Source organism: Trachurus japonicus, chromosome 5 (genome assembly GCF_045865225.1).
Source record: "Trachurus japonicus isolate A0001 chromosome 5, Traja_1.0".
Taxonomy (NCBI): domain Eukaryota; kingdom Metazoa; phylum Chordata; class Actinopteri; order Carangiformes; family Carangidae; genus Trachurus; species Trachurus japonicus.
Window position 1 is genome coordinate 3,880,469 of NC_140911.1, and position 17,799 is coordinate 3,898,267.

Here is a 17,799-nt window from a genome sequence, read left to right on the forward strand (position 1 = left end):
GACATTAACAATAGATGTCCATTCTCTCTCCCTCCAACCCCACCCCACTCTGCTCTGCTTTGCTTTTTTTTTTTTTACGTGCTGCGTGTGTGTGTGAGTTTCACCTGGTCGGCATATGTTCCTGCACACGTACACAATGTGTTCTCACACACACACACACACACACACACACACAGGAGCACCTCTGCAGAGTTTGGATGAGAGAGTGAACTTTAATGAAGGCTTTTTTTTTCTCCCTAAACGTGATTAGGGCTGCAACTAACGATTATTTTCATTTAAACGATTAATCAATTAGTTGTTTAGTCAATAAAATGTTGAAAAACATCAATCAGTGTTTCCCAAACCACCAGATGACGTCCTCAAATGTCTTGTTTTGTCCACAAACCAAATAAATACTGAGTTTATTGTCATGAAGGAACAAAGAAACCAGAAATATTCACATTTAAGAAGCTTAAATAAGAGAATTTTGACTTATCAGAATCGATTAATTGTTGCAGCTCTACTTTTTTTTGTCTTTAAACATGACAAATGTGAATGTGAAGGTCTTTTTTTTAGAGCTGAAAACATAGATCTGTGTGTGAGTGTTTTGTTTTGAGCTTGTTTTCAGCTTCTTATTATCTCATTGTGATTATTGATCAGAGGTTGTCATGGCAGTAAATGTAGTAGAAGTTGTTGTTAAACTTGCCGGTCGGAGCCGGAGGAGCTGCAGCTCAGAGATCAGAACAGTAGAAACCTCCACCAACGGATAAAACACTCTTTTTTTAACCACGTCGTACCTACAGTACTGTACATAGGCTACTACAGCGTGTTGGTCGGCTCCGTCGCTGCGAACACATGTTACCTATTTTACTGCGTAACTACCTTAACTTCCCCTTCTCCATCTGTTTTCAACTGTTTTATTAAAAGCATTTAACTTCAAAATGGCCCGTGGTTGTATTAAAACGGACAGATGGCATAGTGAATAAATCCTTATATTCTATATGTTTCCCTCCCTCTCTCTCTCTCTCGGTGCATGTATAGGAGGCTGTGGGCCGGCTCTGGGACTCCGGTACCCAGGGACTCGGCCAGATGTTTGATAGGCTCACCTGCAGGCCCGCTGCGTGCTGCTGGCAGTAAAATTCATGCGCTGCATATGCTGCAATTATACCGCAGGGAAATAAGCTGCTGTAATAATAATGAAGCAGGCTGGAAACATGAGGAGGAAAAGCAAAACAGACGGTTTCCCTCCCGCGTCCACACCTCACCTGGTTCTCACTTTGTTTTTCTTTTACTTTTTTTTTTTTTACTGTATAGGAACTAGTTTTTCTCTCTCTTTGTGGCTCTTTTGCTCCAGTAGGTGGCGCCGTAGAGCCAAGCCGAGCCGTTAAATAAACAATGAGCCGTAATTAAGCAAACGGTTCAGGAAATTAAGCCGTAAAAACGCAGCCGTTGCAGTGAAGTTATGAGCTCTTTCAGCGTTAATGTGCGGTGGCAGCAGGAGCAAACGGCGGCCGCGGTGGAAGGATTAAATGTCCCATTGGTTTTCGGATCTTTACAAGCTAGCCTCGCTCCTTTTCTTTTCTTTTCTTTTTTTTATTCCTTGCACAAGCCGAGCGCTCTGCCAAAAAATATGGGGTGTAATTAAGGCCTTCATCCTACCACGGTTCAGCCCCGCTTTCCTCGTGCACTTACAGGATCTATAAAGGCATAAATTGATTTTGCCCCCCCCCCCCCACCCCTCCCTATCAATGCAGTCATTGTTTAACATGACATAGCTCATATGTTGTGCATGTGTGTTTAATAAGCAGGGATCACGGTGCCCGCAGCTTCTCAGATTACTGCTCCTCAAGACCAGGCCTCTGGAAACTGAACCAGCTCAGCTCTTGTGTGCAACGTCAGGTCGACTTGTTTCCCACCGTTTTTTTGTTTTTTGTTGTTGTTTTTTCTTCTTCTAAGAACTCAACAAAAGCTAGGAAACATATTCTGCAGAGGACGACTCAGATTCAACAACAACAAAACCAAACAAACAACAACAACAACAAAAAAGTAGTAATCACAAGTAAACCCCAAGCAAACTGCAGAATCATTCATTCCCAAGTTTTTGTGCTGATGAGCTGAACACAACACCAAACCAACGTTAATTGCTGTGACCCCAGCAACCCACCAAAAAGGAACATTGACATATTGTTTGTCCAGCGTGAGACACTGTATAATTTACACTCGCTAATGACTGTCCCTGCAAAATACAGGCTGAAGGACCACGTCTGTCCCCGGCTTGGCCCTTATTCAACGCTCGGCCCTGTGGACTCTTCTAATGGATAGTCCATCTGTACCTCGCTGAATTCATATCCCTCAATGCATGACCATAATTCAATTACAACACTTGTTTAGTGTAAAAAAAAAAAAAAAAGAAAAGTGCAGTGCAGTGCAGCAGTGTTCTCCCTCCTTTTGATAAACAGTCCCACTATTGGCTGCAGAGTCTCCACCCTAATCAAAACAAAAACAAAAACTGTGGCTGTTGTGTCGCAGAGATTTCAGAAATGATTCTCTGTGTTTTTTGTTTTGTTTTTTAACAAAAAAAAGGCGTTGTGTTGTGAAGAAAGACATATTACCATTGCCATAAGGTCGACCTTGACCTTCAAACTCAATCTGGCTATTAGGGGGCTGCCCCCCCACCCCCTGCCCCCACCCCAGCACCCCTGAGATGTAAAGAGGCTGACGGTTTTGACCCCTGATCCCATTTCTTAACTAGGCTGAGGTGCCAAATAACCTTTTGACCCAGGAAGCATTTGCAGGTTGCCTGAGTAACCTCAGATTTAGCAGTGATTGACAGGTCCATGCGTTTTTGTGTGTGTGTGTGTGTGTGTGTGTGTGTTTCTTCTCTCTTATTTATTTATTTTTTGAAGGTAAAACTCCTCATTTGGAGATAAATAACAGATGGCAGTTTATTTACTCAAAAAAAAACCTGGAGTTGTAACATGTCAAACATGCTCAGAGAGAAAATAGGCAGATTGAATATCCCATTGTACTCCCATTGTTGGAGTGAAATGATTATGCCAGATAGATGCAGAATAAATTTCCCTTAATAAATGAACGCTTTACATGGAAATGAATGTATGAATGCAATGGATGGATGTCATTATATCAGATGGAGGTCTATGTAAATGAACCATGTGCAGATCTGACATGTGGTGCAAATCACAGGAACACCAGAGCCGAGGATCATGACAGGAATAAATCTGCCTATTTTAGGAGGAGACGCCTTGTGTTCTCTCTTTGACATTACCCATAATCCACAAAATCCCAAATATATTTGCGAAAAGGGGAGAGAGCCACTTAAAAAAGAAAAAAAAGAAGAAAAAAAAACTTGTTATGTTTTAATTTTGCTAGTTTTGATGTGTGGAGCTGAAACCATTTCATTACAGCTGACCCAGGGGAATCTAAGGTTACCATCTGGCCACTGGCCACCATTACTGATTCTTGTTTTAATATGCAAATGTATCTGTTTTTCAACCTCGATGTAATCACAAATGTAACCTGACTGAAAGGAAAGGACCGTGTGCACATGTGATAAACAGACACACAGACAGAGAGAGACAGACAGGAGCAGCCAAGTGTGTAAGAATAAGGAAATCATTTATTTTATCTGGGTTTGGATTATATTTTCTTTTCTGGACTCAAACCAGAGCAGAGTTCCTCTTTAAAGAGTTAATATCTTCATATTAACTCTTTAAAGAGGAACTCTGCGGGATTTCCAGCTCCAGAGTCCTAGTTCTGGTTAAATCAAGGCCTTGTAACTAGTCATTAGTCCCACTAGTCCCAGCTCTCGTCTCTGCGGCACCGCCACACAACCGTAACGCGCTAACCCGTAACCCGTAATCTCTTGTTGATGACAGATCAGACTACACAGATATACACATGGTAACATGGTAGATGATAAATAACCTTATCCACCGCTCCATGGATTGATTTCTCACCGGCTTCTTCGTTGTAAACAAATCCACATGGAGGAGAGGAGGGTTAGAGACACAGAGGAGGAGACACCAGACCTGGAGAGTTCAGCTTTAAAAAACCCTCATTCATGTTTTTGTTTTTTTTCTCTCAGAACGAGAAACTTGGATTTGCTTTTTGAAAACAATCGGAGCTGCAAACTTAATCCTTAATTCACGTGTTTCTTCTTTCTCTCTCTCTCTTTCTCTGTTGCGGAGCCTTCAGCTTTATGACCACTGTGCAAAAAAACCACACATGCACACATCGTTCCTGTGAAATTTGCTGAGTCCATGGGGGAAAAAAAAAAAAGAAAAATGCAGCTGTGCTCTGCTCTGCACCTCCTGAGGACTCACAGCAGCATTCACAACCATTCACACTCAGATCAGATCGCTGCCTTTTGACTTTACCCTCCTGCAGATCATCAGTGCAGGATGAAGTCGTGCTTTAGAGGACAAACTTAGCTGTTAACGTTTTAAACACAAGACCTTCTCCTAAATGTTTCCTTTTTAGAAGAATATTTTTCTGTGATCTTCAAAGACCTGGCTGCTTGGCTCCACTACAGAGGATCCTAACCCTGTCAGTTATTATTTACCAGCATATAATATTTGTTTTGTTCCCTTCAGCACTTTCTGTTTGGTGTTTGTGTGTTTTTACTTAAATATATAGTTTATTTCTGAACACATCCCTCCAGGCTGCAGCTGCTGGGAGATCAAACGTTGCCGTCAGCCTCCTCTGATACACAGGAAGTGATGCGCTGTGTGTCAGTAGGAGCTGGTAGGAGCGGCGGTTTGTTTGGAGTCAGTCATGCAGCTGTCGCCACCATGACTCGACAGAAACAGAACCAGAACCAGAGCAGAGCAGAGTAGAGCAGCACCTGCACAATCACTGATGTGAACAACAAAGTAGCTGTGACCAGGGTCTTAAGAAGCCTAAAAAAGTCTAAAATTTGAACATTTTATGCCTTAAAAAGTTTTAAATTCGTCAAAGCATTGTGTTCAAGTCTTAAATGATTTTAGTCAGGTCTTAATTTTCTTATGCCTCAAATGCTCCCACGACACTTCATTGTGCTTTATTGAATGTATTTTCAACTACAAACGCGCAACTTATAAATTGCAGCCAATTTCATTTGCAAGGAATTTTGTGACTCTGCATTTCCTTTGTATGTTTTTTGTTTGTCATGATATAGGTCTTCAATTTCATCCATAATTGTCTTAAAAAGGTATTACATTTGAGTTGGCAAAACCTGCAGAAACCCTGTGTGTATATTGTTTTGTTTTTTTGAGTTTCAGAAGCTCCCAGTTAAAAGCAGATGTGTTTTTTTTGTGTTTTTTTTTTATTTACTTTTTATTCGTTTTCTTTTAGTAACATACACGTATGTGCCAGCTAGGCACAAAACATACAACATAACATAACATCACATGACGAGGGGAGGATTTGGCCATCAACGGGATAGTTCAACATTTTGGCAAATTGGCCCATTGCCATAATCTCTATAGTCATAGCAGTAGGTTCGTTACCTTTAATTGTCGGTGCAAGCTATTTTTAGAACAGCGGAGCAGAGCCGTGAGCTGCTCAGAGCTACGCTACGGAGGCTCATGGGATTTCTTGGTTTCTCTCATCAAATACACAATCCAACAACTCCAAAACGCTCTGGTGGACAAGTTGTGACCTGCACATTCACCACGCTATGAGATAATAACAGAACGTTACCAGACAGAGTTGTTTTAGAGGTAAATTCATGCAAAACCGCTGATGCGTGTTGCCTTCAGGGATAGTTTTTCATCAAGCAGTCTCTGTATTTACTTCTAAAACAACTCTGTCTGGTAACGTTGTGTTATTATTCTATTATTATTAACTATCCCTTTAGGGTTTGACCTCATCTTTGCCATCTATATGAAATCAGGTCTTACAGTCGACACATAGCTGAGCCATTTTGACCAGTTCGCTTAAAAAAATATCTGTTTCGTTCCTTAGTTTGAAGTAATTCTCTCCATATATATTATAAATTATATGAATCCGCTATTTTAATGCTGCAGGATAATGATGTCTGAATGGAGTTGAATCATCATAACGGTGACCTGTGCTTCCTCCGCAGCCGAGCCGCTGGTGCAGGTGAACGGGAAGCCGAGCTGCTGCTTCTTCAAGTTCAGCCCCAAGCTGATGTTCACCAAGGTGCTGAAGGCCCAGCTGTGGGTGTACCTGCGGCCGCTGCAGCAGACCTCCACCGTCTACCTGCAGATCCTGCGGCTGAAGCCCGTCACGGAGCAGGGCAGCCGCCACATCCGCATCCGCTCCCTGAAGATAGAGCTCAACTCCCGGGTGGGCCACTGGCAGAGCATTGACTTTAAGCACGTGCTGCAGAACTGGTTCAAGCAGCCGCACACCAACTGGGGCATCGACATCAACGCCTTCGACGAGAGTGGCAACGACCTGGCCGTTACCTCGCTGCGACCCGGGGAGGAGGGGCTGGTAAGGACCCTCAGACCTGTCCTTGGGGAGTGGGGGGGTAATCACTTCCATCACAGCTCACACTCATGCAAATGCCAGTTTATATTTATGTCAAGAGAGAGCAGTTAAAATCCTGTGAGTGGACAAAAAACAACTAGATTTGAAAGAAAACGTGGATCTTTATTGAACTAAAAATACGTTAAAGGGATAGTTCTCCCAAAATTTGAATTTCACTCATTATCTACCATCACCCTCATGTCGACTAAGGGCTGGGAGAAGTTTCAGAGTCCTCCGTGGCTTCTCTGAGTTACAGGGGGTCTCAGCGTAGCAGTGCATGTCCATATAACGGTTGCAAATGGATACCAACTGTCTTCGTAACAAAAAGACACACCAAAAAACATCCAAATACCTCCATGCTGCTTGTATGTAATGTCCCTCTTGTATTGAAGCCCCGAAATGCGAAATTGTCCCGAAAAAAATTAAATAAGTCTATATTTCAAGCTTGTTTGTAGCGGAAGCTCCTCTTCCTGGTTCGTCCAATTTGGACGGACCGGGACAATATCACATTTCGGGGCTTCAATACAAGACGGACATTACATACGAGCAGCATGGAGGTATTTGGATGTTTTTTGGTGTGTCTTTTTGTTACGAAGACAGTTGGTATCCATTTGCAACCGTTATATGGACATGCACTGCTACGCCGAGACCCCCTGTAACTCGGAGAAGCCACGGAGGACTCTGAAACAACAGCCACACTTTCAAGTTCATCCAAATGAGCAACAACCTAACACCGAATAAAGACAGCACAAGGACATACCATAAAATAAGTTAAAATAAATTAAAGTGCAGATGCAAAGTTTAAAATTAAACAAAATTAATCGTAAGGTCATGCACGTGTGAGTGGATGCAGATGACCGTGCAATGAGCCCTTTCAAAATAAAAGCCAAAGCAGCACTTTAAACACGACCATATACATGTTTTATCTCCACAAACAAGGAGTTTTACATGTAAGAGCAGAGGAAGAGGTTTTTTATTCTGTGGATGAGTTTGTATTTCAGTGACCAAATGGATTAAAAAAGAGACAACATGAACTAAACAGGTAGTTTAATATAAATATCATATTTAGACTGAAACAACTTTAAGTCAATCACTTCATACAGAGGAAACACAGCTGCTCTGTTTGGGATCAGAGCAGATCACTTGTTCACATGTAGAAATGTTAAAATCTGAAATTATTGTGCATCGTAATATTTCTTCGTAGCTCAGAGGAATTCATAACAACATTAATATGAAACCAAAGGCTGAAGGTTTGAAAGTTTTCACCTTGGCCTTTCTTTCTTTTTAAACGTACACAACATATGAGCAGACTTGCCGTTGACCCACATATTTGCTTAGATTCTTGTTTGTTTTGTTTAGTTTTTTAAATGCTGGAGCCCCGTGTTCATGTCTGATGTAACCGACGGACCCCAAACAAATGAGTTCAAACTTCATGCGACCGACGGTTACATATACAACCATCAACACTGAATTATGTAGGCCAGTCGTCCCAGTTAAGCAACACCAAATATTTACCAAGTGGTCATTTGGGTCAATTCTTCATAACACATATCAGAGGTCAGCTCTGGTGTCTTGGCCAATAAACCGCTGCCCTTCGAGCACGCAGCGTGCACAGTGTGCAATGTTATTCTGGAGCGGGGGGAAAAAAAGGGAAAAGATCAAAAACACAGGCAAGTGTACGAAAATAAAACAAAACACAACAAGCAAAGAAGGAGTCCAACTCCCCTCTCCCTGATCCTCTGGGGCTTCTTTTTTTTTTTTTTTTTTCTGTAACAAAAAGCCCTAAAGGCCGAAGTGACACGGTTTCACCCCGACGGCCTTTCAGCTTATTTCCTCTTTTGAATGCGTCACACACACACACACAAAAAAACTGTGCTGGAGCGCAGCTGGAATCGCCGTGGGGAGAGGAAGGCTTTGTAAAACAAACATGATGGAGTAAAATATTTGATCCGCTCGCTTTGCCCCCCCCCCTCCTCCTAAAGGTCAAGGTTATGTGAGGCTGCAGATGACCTCCGGGGGTCACGGAGCGAAGCAGCGTTTTACAGGCCGTTATAAAAAAGACCAGAGTCTGAGTCTGAGCTCGTACTTTGAAAAAAAAATATCACTAGTTAAAGGGATAGTTCAACATTTTGGCAAATTGGCCCATTGCCATAATCCCTATAGTCTTAGCAGTAGGTTCGTTACCTTTAATTGTCGGTGCAAGCTATTTTTATAACGGCGGAGCAGAGCCGCGAGCTGCTCAGAGCTACGCTACGGAAGCTCATGGGATTTCTTGGTTTCCCTCATCAAACTCATCAAATACACAATCCAACAACTCCACAACGCTCTGGTGGACAAGTTGTGACCTGCACATTCACCACGCTATGAGATAATAACAGAACGTTACCAGACAGAGTTGTTTTAGAGGGAAATACAGAGACTGCTTGATGAAAAACTGTCCCTGAAGGCAACGCGCATCAGCGGTTTTACATGAATTTCCCTCTAAAACAACTCTGTCTGGTAACGTTGTGTTATTATCTCATAGCGTGGTGAATGTGCAGGTCACAACTTGTCCACCAGAGCGTTGTGGAGTTGTTGGATTGTGTATTTGATGAGTTTGATGAGGGAAACCAAGAAATCCCATGAGCCTCTGTAGCATGGCTCTGAGCAGCTCACGGCTCTGCTCCGCCGTTCTAAAAACAGCTTGCACCGACAATTAAAGGTAACGAACCTACTGCTACCTACTATCCCTTTAATGTGCACGGAGTCAATGCTGAATCTGAATCAGAACAGAAAAGTTACCATTAAACCTCTTTAACGTATAAACTGAGAAACTCTTGGCTCGAATAGAAACCAGTAGAAAAATGGTGACGCTCCAATGTGCACATGATGCACAGTGTTGTGTCTGTTAATGTGAACAGTTCATCAAGTGGAAGATGAAATGATCTCCAAAAGACATAAAGTTACAGATGAAACATTCACTTTACATTTTAAACTATATATATATATTTCCATCTTTTCTATGTTCAAACTGCCAGAAAAGGAAAAGGTCCCTCAGCAAAGGCTTGCCCCCCGCTGCATAGTTAATAGCTAGTAGCAGTAGCTAGTGGAAACTATCACAGTGTGTAAATAGTAAATCTCTTGTCTGATACCTTGGTCAAAGTTCTCTGAGAGCTCAAGTGTCCTGGGTTTCCCATTCTTTTGCTGCTGCTGCTTTGTTTCCCTTTTTCACTCTGAAACTGTAGAAAACTAAAATAATACACTGATATTGATGAAAATATTGAAAAAGAGTGTTTCATGTTTAACTTTATGTCTTTTGGAGATCATTTCATCTTCCACTTGATGAACTTTTGCATGATGACGCTGTAGATGCATTTAAATGAATGTGGAGAAGTGAAAACAGCAGGTTGAGTTTGTTTTGGTCAGTGGTTTTAAAGAATTAGTGAATGTATTTTTTTTTATCAGTGTAAAGAGTTTCCTCCGTACTGAAGGTTTTTATTTAAAGCCTCTGTGTTTACATTTTCATCACTTAGAGATCGCTCTCTCTCGCTCTCTGTTGAAGTGGACTCGGTCTCTTGGCGCTGCCTCAATCCTGGATAATCCAAAGACAAGCAGCGTAGTGGTGTGTGTGTGTGTGTGTGTGTGTGTGTGTGTGTGTGTGTGTGCGTGGAGCAGAGCCAAGACTTCAGTATATACACAATCACCTGTCAATCAAAGCAGTACGGCTTCAGTTATGCGTGAAGGGAAATGAGCTCAAGAGACTGAAACAGGCTGCAAAGTTAAACTTGAACATTTCTTTCTTTCTTTTCACAATGGTAACATAGCTGCACATGATCTTAACACTTATAATCAAGAGTTGTGTAATAAAGCAGTACGATAGAATAATAATAAATAGAACATAGATAGATAGATAGATCAATTACACAGATTTAAAGTGAGAAAAAGAGTGGCTGTCAGAGGAATTGCATTTTTGTTGTTGTTGTTGACTCGATTTTTCTGTCGTTTGACGTGACGTCGGCCTGAATGTCCATCGAGTTGGACGAGTGACTGGAGCTGCACCATGTGAAAATACTTGAACCTTGGGTAACACTTTATAATCAGTAATTAAGCATTAGTTAAGCATTAATAAATACAGAATTCATCATTACACATGAATACTCATTAGTATGTAGTTTATAAACACAGTTAAAAATGTTTTACTCATCATTGATAAGCACTAACTGTATTTATAAACTACATACTAATGAGTATTCATGGGTTATAAATGAAGAATTCAGTATTTATTAATGCTTAACTAATGCTTAATGGTGTGTACTTATTATAAAGTGTTACAGAACCTTGTGATTGTTATTAACATCATAGAGATTGTGAAAAGAGAAGAAATTCACCACGTCATCTGTCGGTGATAGTTGCTCTTCTGAAACAAGTTCTTTCTTGGGTTCAGTGACAAACGTTAGATGAGTGAGTTACAGTCAGTGACCAGTGGATTGTGTTTGTTATGAAGGTAGAGAAACTTTCAGTATGACCTTCTCCAGAGCAGAGCCGACTTTCTGCTCGTAGCAAACATAAACACACAGTATATGATGCATCATGTGTTGTCAGTGTTTAGAGTTTACATATTAAATACTGAGGAACTAACTAAACATACAGAGTTTACATATTTAAGATTTAGTCCCTTGTCTCCAGCTCCAGAGTCCTAGTTCTGGTTAAATCAATGACTAGTAACTAGTTCCAGGGAGAATGGAGCGTCTCTTGGCTGAAAACCAACCTTGTAAGATCAGAGCCTCCGACCCGGTGTCCCAGCTCTCGTCTCCATGGCGACACCGCCACACAAACATAACGCGCCCCGTAACCTGTAAGCTCTTGTTTATGACAGATAAAACTACACAGATATACACATGGTAACATGGTAGATGATAAATAACCGTATCCACCGCTCCATGGATTGATTTCTCACCGGCTTCGTTGAAAACAAATTAATGCACATGGAGGAGAGGAGGGTTAGAGACACAGAGGAGGAGACACCAGAGGAGAGTTCAGGTTTAGAGAAGAAGAACAGAATTTGGATTCTCTTTTTGAAAACAGTCGGAGCTGCAAACTTAATCCTTAATCCACAAGTTTTTTCTCTCTCTCTGTTGCGGAGCCTTCAGCTTTATGACCACTGTGCAAAAAACACGTTCGTTAGTATCAGCTCCCCTGAAGTTCACAAATGGACCTGTCATGTCTTGTTTGTTTAATCTGTGCAAAAGCATAAAAATAAAAAGGTGATAGACAGACAGAGGTTGGATAAAGCGTCTGGATTAGACAAACAAAACACAATGTTTGGAGGAGCACAACAGGGACTGAGTGTTGGAAGTATGTGTTAGTTTTGTGGTTTTTTTTAAAAAGAAAATAGTTTTCTTTTGTTTGTCTGTTTTAATGGCATCTTTGTGAAATGTCCAGGTTAGTGGATTGAGATGACAGGAGACTAAAAAAAGCAATATATTATTGAAAGCTATTCCTGTCCAGTGAGGCGAGTTAACAGATTTTTCATGGAAATGATCCAAATTATTTCAAAATCCACGCTGACTGAGTTTTAGATAAAGACCCTATAAATCCAAACTGTTGTTTACAGATGGGTTAGATTTACTTGTTAGCCTCAGTGTCGTATAGTTTGCACTACGGCTGCACAATATGCACAAAAACATGACACGTTGTGATTGTGTTTTCAGTGTGAATCGTTATTTCTGCTTCATTTTCATTAAAAAAAACAAAGTTGGTGATGATGTAATATCAGTATCATGATTAGAATATGAGCAACACAACACTTACGGTGCTGCTGACAATGCACAACAATGTTGTGACACAAAAAGAAACTGCAGCTCCTGCGATTTGAATATTTCACTTGGACACAATGTGATTTCAGTCACGTTGTAATTCATGTTGCAGCTTTAGTTTGCATAGAAACATAAGACTGGAATCAAAACTGACACATGCATTTAGCTAAATATGAAGTTTTCTAGTGAACATATTCATTAAACCTCATGACAGAAATGCACTGGTTGTTGTTGCACCGAAATGCACTAGTTGTTGCACCGAAATGCACTGGTTGTTGTTGCACTGAAATGCACTAGTTGTTGCACCGAAATGCGCTGGTTGTTGCACCGAAATGCACTGGTTGTTGCACCGAAATGCGCTGGTTGTTGCACCGAAATGCACTGGTTGTTGCACCGAAATGCACTGGTTGTTGCACCGAAATGCACTGAAAACACCGGTTGTTTCTGTGTGAATCATCCATCGTCCGTCACTCGTTGTGTTTCCTATGACTGATCTCTGCTCCCCGTCGTTAGGCAAGGCAAGGCAAGGCAAGGCAAGGGAATTTTATCTGTATAGCCCGTTTTTTACAAACAGTTTGTCTCAAAGGGCTTTACATGGCATCGTAACATCATCCTCTGTCCTTAGACCCTCACATCCACTGAGGAAAAACTCCATAGAAAACCCTTTTAACAGGGAAAAATTGGAGAAACCTCAGGGTGAGCAACAGAGGAGGGACCCTCACCCAGGACGGACAGACGTGCAATAGATGTTGTTACAGACAAGACAGTTTACAGTTTATGACACAGAATGTGCGAAATATGGAACAGTTGTTCCCTTATAACCACCTCTCTCTGTCCTCTCCCGCCGTCTCCTCCTCCTCCCCCCTCCCCCCTCTCCTCCTCCCCCTGATCCCCAGCAGCCGTTCCTGGAGGTGAAGGTTCTCGAGACGACCAAGCGCTCTCGGAGGAACCTGGGCCTGGACTGCGACGAGCACTCGACCGAGTCGCGCTGCTGCCGCTACCCGCTCACCGTGGACTTCGAGGCCTTCGGCTGGGACTGGATCATCGCCCCCAAGCGCTACAAGGCCAACTACTGCTCCGGCCAGTGCGAGTACATGTTCATGCAGAAGTACCCGCACACCCACCTGGTGCAGCACGCCAACCCCCGGGGCTCGGCCGGGCCCTGCTGCACCCCCACCAAGATGTCGCCCATCAACATGCTCTACTTCAATGACAAGCAGCAGATCATCCACGGCAAGATCCCAGGGATGGTGGTGGACAGATGTGGCTGCTCTTAAAAAAAACAACAACAAAAAAAACACCCAAAACCCTTACGGAGCTCTCTCCCCCCTTGGCACCAGAACCCACTCCTTTGGCACCAGAGTCCAAACAAAAAACACACACAAAAAAAAACACGTCCCACTGGGGTTTTTCCATGTTTCCAGTAATTAAATTGATTCTAACTGTAAAAAAAAAACAAAAAAACACAAACAAACAAAAAGCTATAAGTGAAATAAGAATCAAAACAAAAAAACAAAAGGGACTGAGTGATGGAAATACATTATGAATGATTTAAAGAGGTTGTACTTGTGGAGCAGCTTCAGAAAATGGTAAAATGAGACAAAACTATGTTATAGAGTATGTGTTAGTTTTGTGGGTTTTTTTAAAAAAGAAAAAAGTTTTCTTTTGTTCGTTTGTTTGTCTGTCTTTTTGTCTGTTTTAATGGCATCTTTGTGAAATGTCCAGGTTAGTGGATCGAGATGACAGGAGACTTAAAAAAAAAAAGCATTTACAATATTTTTTTTAAAGCTATTCCAGTCCAGTGAGGCGACTTTATTTCGCAATGCATCACTTAAACGCAAAAAAAGAAAAGATCAAAATCCACGCTGACGTGAGAGAGAGAGAGAGTTTTAGAAAAAGACCCTATAAATCCAAACTGTTGTTTACAGATGTGTAGAGATGTAAAGTGTCGAGGAGATCCAAAACCAAACCTGTACCCTCTATTAATGTATAACACCCCAGTGTGACATTCTCGAGTATCTACGAAAACCTTTTCACAGCTACTTTGATCTTTTTTTATTTGTAGTCTTGTAAAACTCGACAAGGAAAAAGGGAGAGAAGGAGAAGGAGAAGGAGGTTTATAGTTTATATTAACTTCTGGTCTGAACACAGGAAGTCGGTTTAGCTGGAAAAAAACAGAAATAAAGTAGATAAAACAGATTTAGGTTTGAGTCGCACACTAAAGTCTGGAACACAACTGTAATACAGATGCACTCTGAAGTCATTCGGCACCGTCTGGGAAAAGAGGAGGAGGAGGAGGAGGAGGGTAAGTCCTGCAGGACGACAAGAACCCGACAGTTTTTCTTTCTTCTGTGTATCAAAGGAAAACATACGTTAACACCTTCTTCTTTCTTTTTCTTTTTTTTTTGCATAAAAATGTTTAAAGCAGAGAAGTAAATGCACTGTTTCATAACTTGAAGAGGCCTGGGACTGAGCATGTAATACAAAACACAGCAGCAGAAACAAAAAACACAAAACCTGAAATAAAATAAAATAAAATAAAATAAAATGTTCAGAGCACAAAACATATTCTGCAGCATCATCATCACAACTAGACGTTTACACAACTGTGTTGAAGAAACAACTGTCGAGCCGGTTCATTCACTCCCCCCGCCCCCCTCTAGGCTAGTTTCTGAAAGGTAAAATTAAAATGCAAAATCCTTTAACTGCAGTACTGTACCTGTAAATTAATTATAGCTTTTATAATAAACCACAACAAACCAGATCACGTGCAAAAGAAACAAAAGCAAAACAAAACAAAAACAGAAAATCGTGAGAATGTAACTCGACCGAGAGTTTAGAGATAAAGATATTTTCATTGTGAAACGCCCCCCGACCCTTCATCACCATCATCATCGTCATCATCATCATCATCATCGTCATTATGGAGAAAATATTGTTAGTGCTTGAACACAGAGTAGATTAGTATGCTTGAAGTCTGTCTTTGTCTCCTGGATGTCAAAGCAAAGATATCCTTTTGTTGTAAACGAAAGCACTATGCTGTTGGATAAAGGAAGAGCCTTCTGACATTATATATAAATGATATATGTATATATTAAAAAAAGAAAAAGAGGGGTACAAAAACCTTTTTTTTTTTCTTTGGGGCACTCTACCTTACCAACAATAAATTTTGCACTATGGGACGTTCATGGCGTGAGGAGGTAAAGTGTTGTTTGTGTTTTACCCAAGCACAAGAGAGCTTGTACAGTATAGGATTTAAAAAAAGAAGAAAAAAAAACAACAAAAAAAAACTATTCAAGCTTCTGGTGATAAACCGTGAACTAGAGAGAGAGGGTTATCACTTCTTTTTGATACATCACGCTTTCCTGACTTGTTGTCTGAAGCGGGGGCCTGTCCATACACTCACACACTTCTATCCAAAATCTGGAACCAGCGGCCTGAAAGGCCTCCATGCCCGACTCCTGGGTGATAAGTCATGTGTGTAATGATAAAAAAATAAAAAAATAAAATAAAAAAGTGTCTGGATCAAATGAAAATAGAATAATGCTTTAACTGGAAATGGCCCCGCCCACCAACTTTAATCTGTTACCACGACGTTAGAGAGGACGACGTTTCTTTTTGACTTAAACGATATGTGTCGACTGTCTTGACTGCAGTGCATAGACATGTTTTTTGCCTTTTTGTGTGTAATATTTTTTAAGTGAAAGGAAAAACCCCATGTAAGAAATGGGAAGAGTATCCAGGGATTGTTAGCCAAAGTAGAGGATGACATGTGTGCTGTAACTTTTTTGTGATCGCAGGAATTATGCTAGAACATTTCAAAGGAAAGCTGAAAGAAAGCTGGTTTAGGGGCAGTGGTTGGAAATAATTCAACTGGTCAATTGTCTATTTATTAATATTAATTACAATGCATTTCAAAGTCTGTCTACCTCACTTTAGCCTCCTAAAAACCTTGCTTTGTTTTTAAATTTGTCATTGACTAATAATCTGTGCAAACATTTACCTTTAAGCATTAACCTATAAGATCTCCCCACCACCCACCAACCTACCCACCCCACCCCAAATAATAATAATAATAATATTGATAATAATAATAATAAGGATAATAATGTAGACGAAAACCACAGGGTCCCCTTGCTCTCAGGTTCAGATTGAGTTATTGACAGAGTGACTGATGGTAGCGGCTCTGGTAATGTGTGGTCAAAAGAAATAATTAGCTGTGCCCACATCTACGGCTTAACGACGGTTAAAGCTGTTGAGAAGTTGCATTTTGAATTTTAGTGTTTGTATAACTGGTATGTGTGAGAGTGTTTTCATATAAATATATGAGAGTAAGAAATCTCTATGTAAATACCTACCCAAATGTTGACATTTATGATGTTTGGACAGGTTCACCGCTTCTCATGTTTTTCTCACTTTCCCCCCTTCATTCCTCTGTTCTTTGTGTAGCTTAAAAAAAATCACCCCAACTTTGTAGTTTAATGGTTGTGCATATGAATAACTGTTCAATTGTTATTTTTTGCCTTTTTGTTGTTTATTTACTGTCATTTTTCTTTTGTACAATAAATCATTTATTTAGCTTATGGGGATCTGTTGTTTCTTTCTCGCTGATTCTAGTGGAACGATCTTCACTGAACCGTCGTCTAACGAGAGTTTGGACACATGAGACGAGATCGCAGCAGGAAAAACTTCTGAGTATTGAAGTTATTAGTCCTAGATTGCACCATTACGCTGCAAAAACTCAAAATCTTACCAAGAATATTTGTCCTATTTCTAGTCAAAATGTAATTTCTAATCAAAGCAAATCTAATTATACCTAAAATGAGACTCATCATTGTGTTTTGACACTTTTTGCTTCTCTCAAGCATATTTTTACTTGAAATAAGTGGAAAAATCTGATAGTGGAGCAAGTTTTTCTTTCTTATTACAAGCACCAAAAAACTTGCTTTCACTGGCAGATTTTTCTACTTATTTAAAATGAAAATTAGTTTGAAACAAGTGAAAATGATCTAAAAACAAGTTGATTTTTAGAAAGGAAAGTGATTACTTTTGACAGTGCATTGACATTTTGACAAGAAATAAGACAAACATTCTTGGAAAGATTTTGAGTTTTTGCAGTGTATAACAAAATCAAATGTGTCCTATTGCAGTGGTTGCCTTCTTCAAAAGGTCTGGACCTCTGTCAAAAATCTGTAGCTATCAGAATATATTTTAGCATTTTTGACTCAGCTGAAGTCACACAAGACAAGTCGCACAAAAACAAGACTAAAAACCTACTGAAAATACAAAAAACAGACTAAAAACCTACTGAAAATACAGAGACAAGACTGACAACTCACTAAAACACAATAATAACTTGCACATATGAACGGGAAACACTGATAGTTGCACAACCGTGTGGCCTCAATAAATGTTGTTCAAAAGCTTGACTGGTGTTGGTGTAAATTCATCTTTGAATCTGTTTAATCTAGTCCATAATGTTTCTTTGAAGGCAGGAATGGCAGTTTGCATGAAGGTAACAGGGACCAGA

The 17,799-nt window shown here is 40.5% G+C and overlaps 1 protein-coding gene across 2 annotated transcripts in view; it reads left to right on the forward strand.

Annotated features, from left to right (window-relative positions):
* Positions 1-16,852, forward strand: part of LOC146986819 (growth/differentiation factor 11-like) — a 29,788-nt gene extending 12,936 nt beyond the window's left edge. Inside the window, exons 2-3 of one of the 2 annotated variants that reach the window (XM_085775695.1) lie at positions 6,065-6,438; positions 13,166-16,852. In XM_085775695.1, the coding sequence (XP_085631821.1) occupies positions 6,065-6,438; positions 13,166-13,546 (755 nt within the window). In that variant the 3' untranslated portion in view covers positions 13,547-16,852. The remainder of the gene's footprint in view (positions 1-6,064; positions 6,439-13,165) is intronic. The other variant, XM_085775696.1, reaches the window with a different exon arrangement.
* Positions 16,853-17,799: the final 947 nt, after the last annotated feature.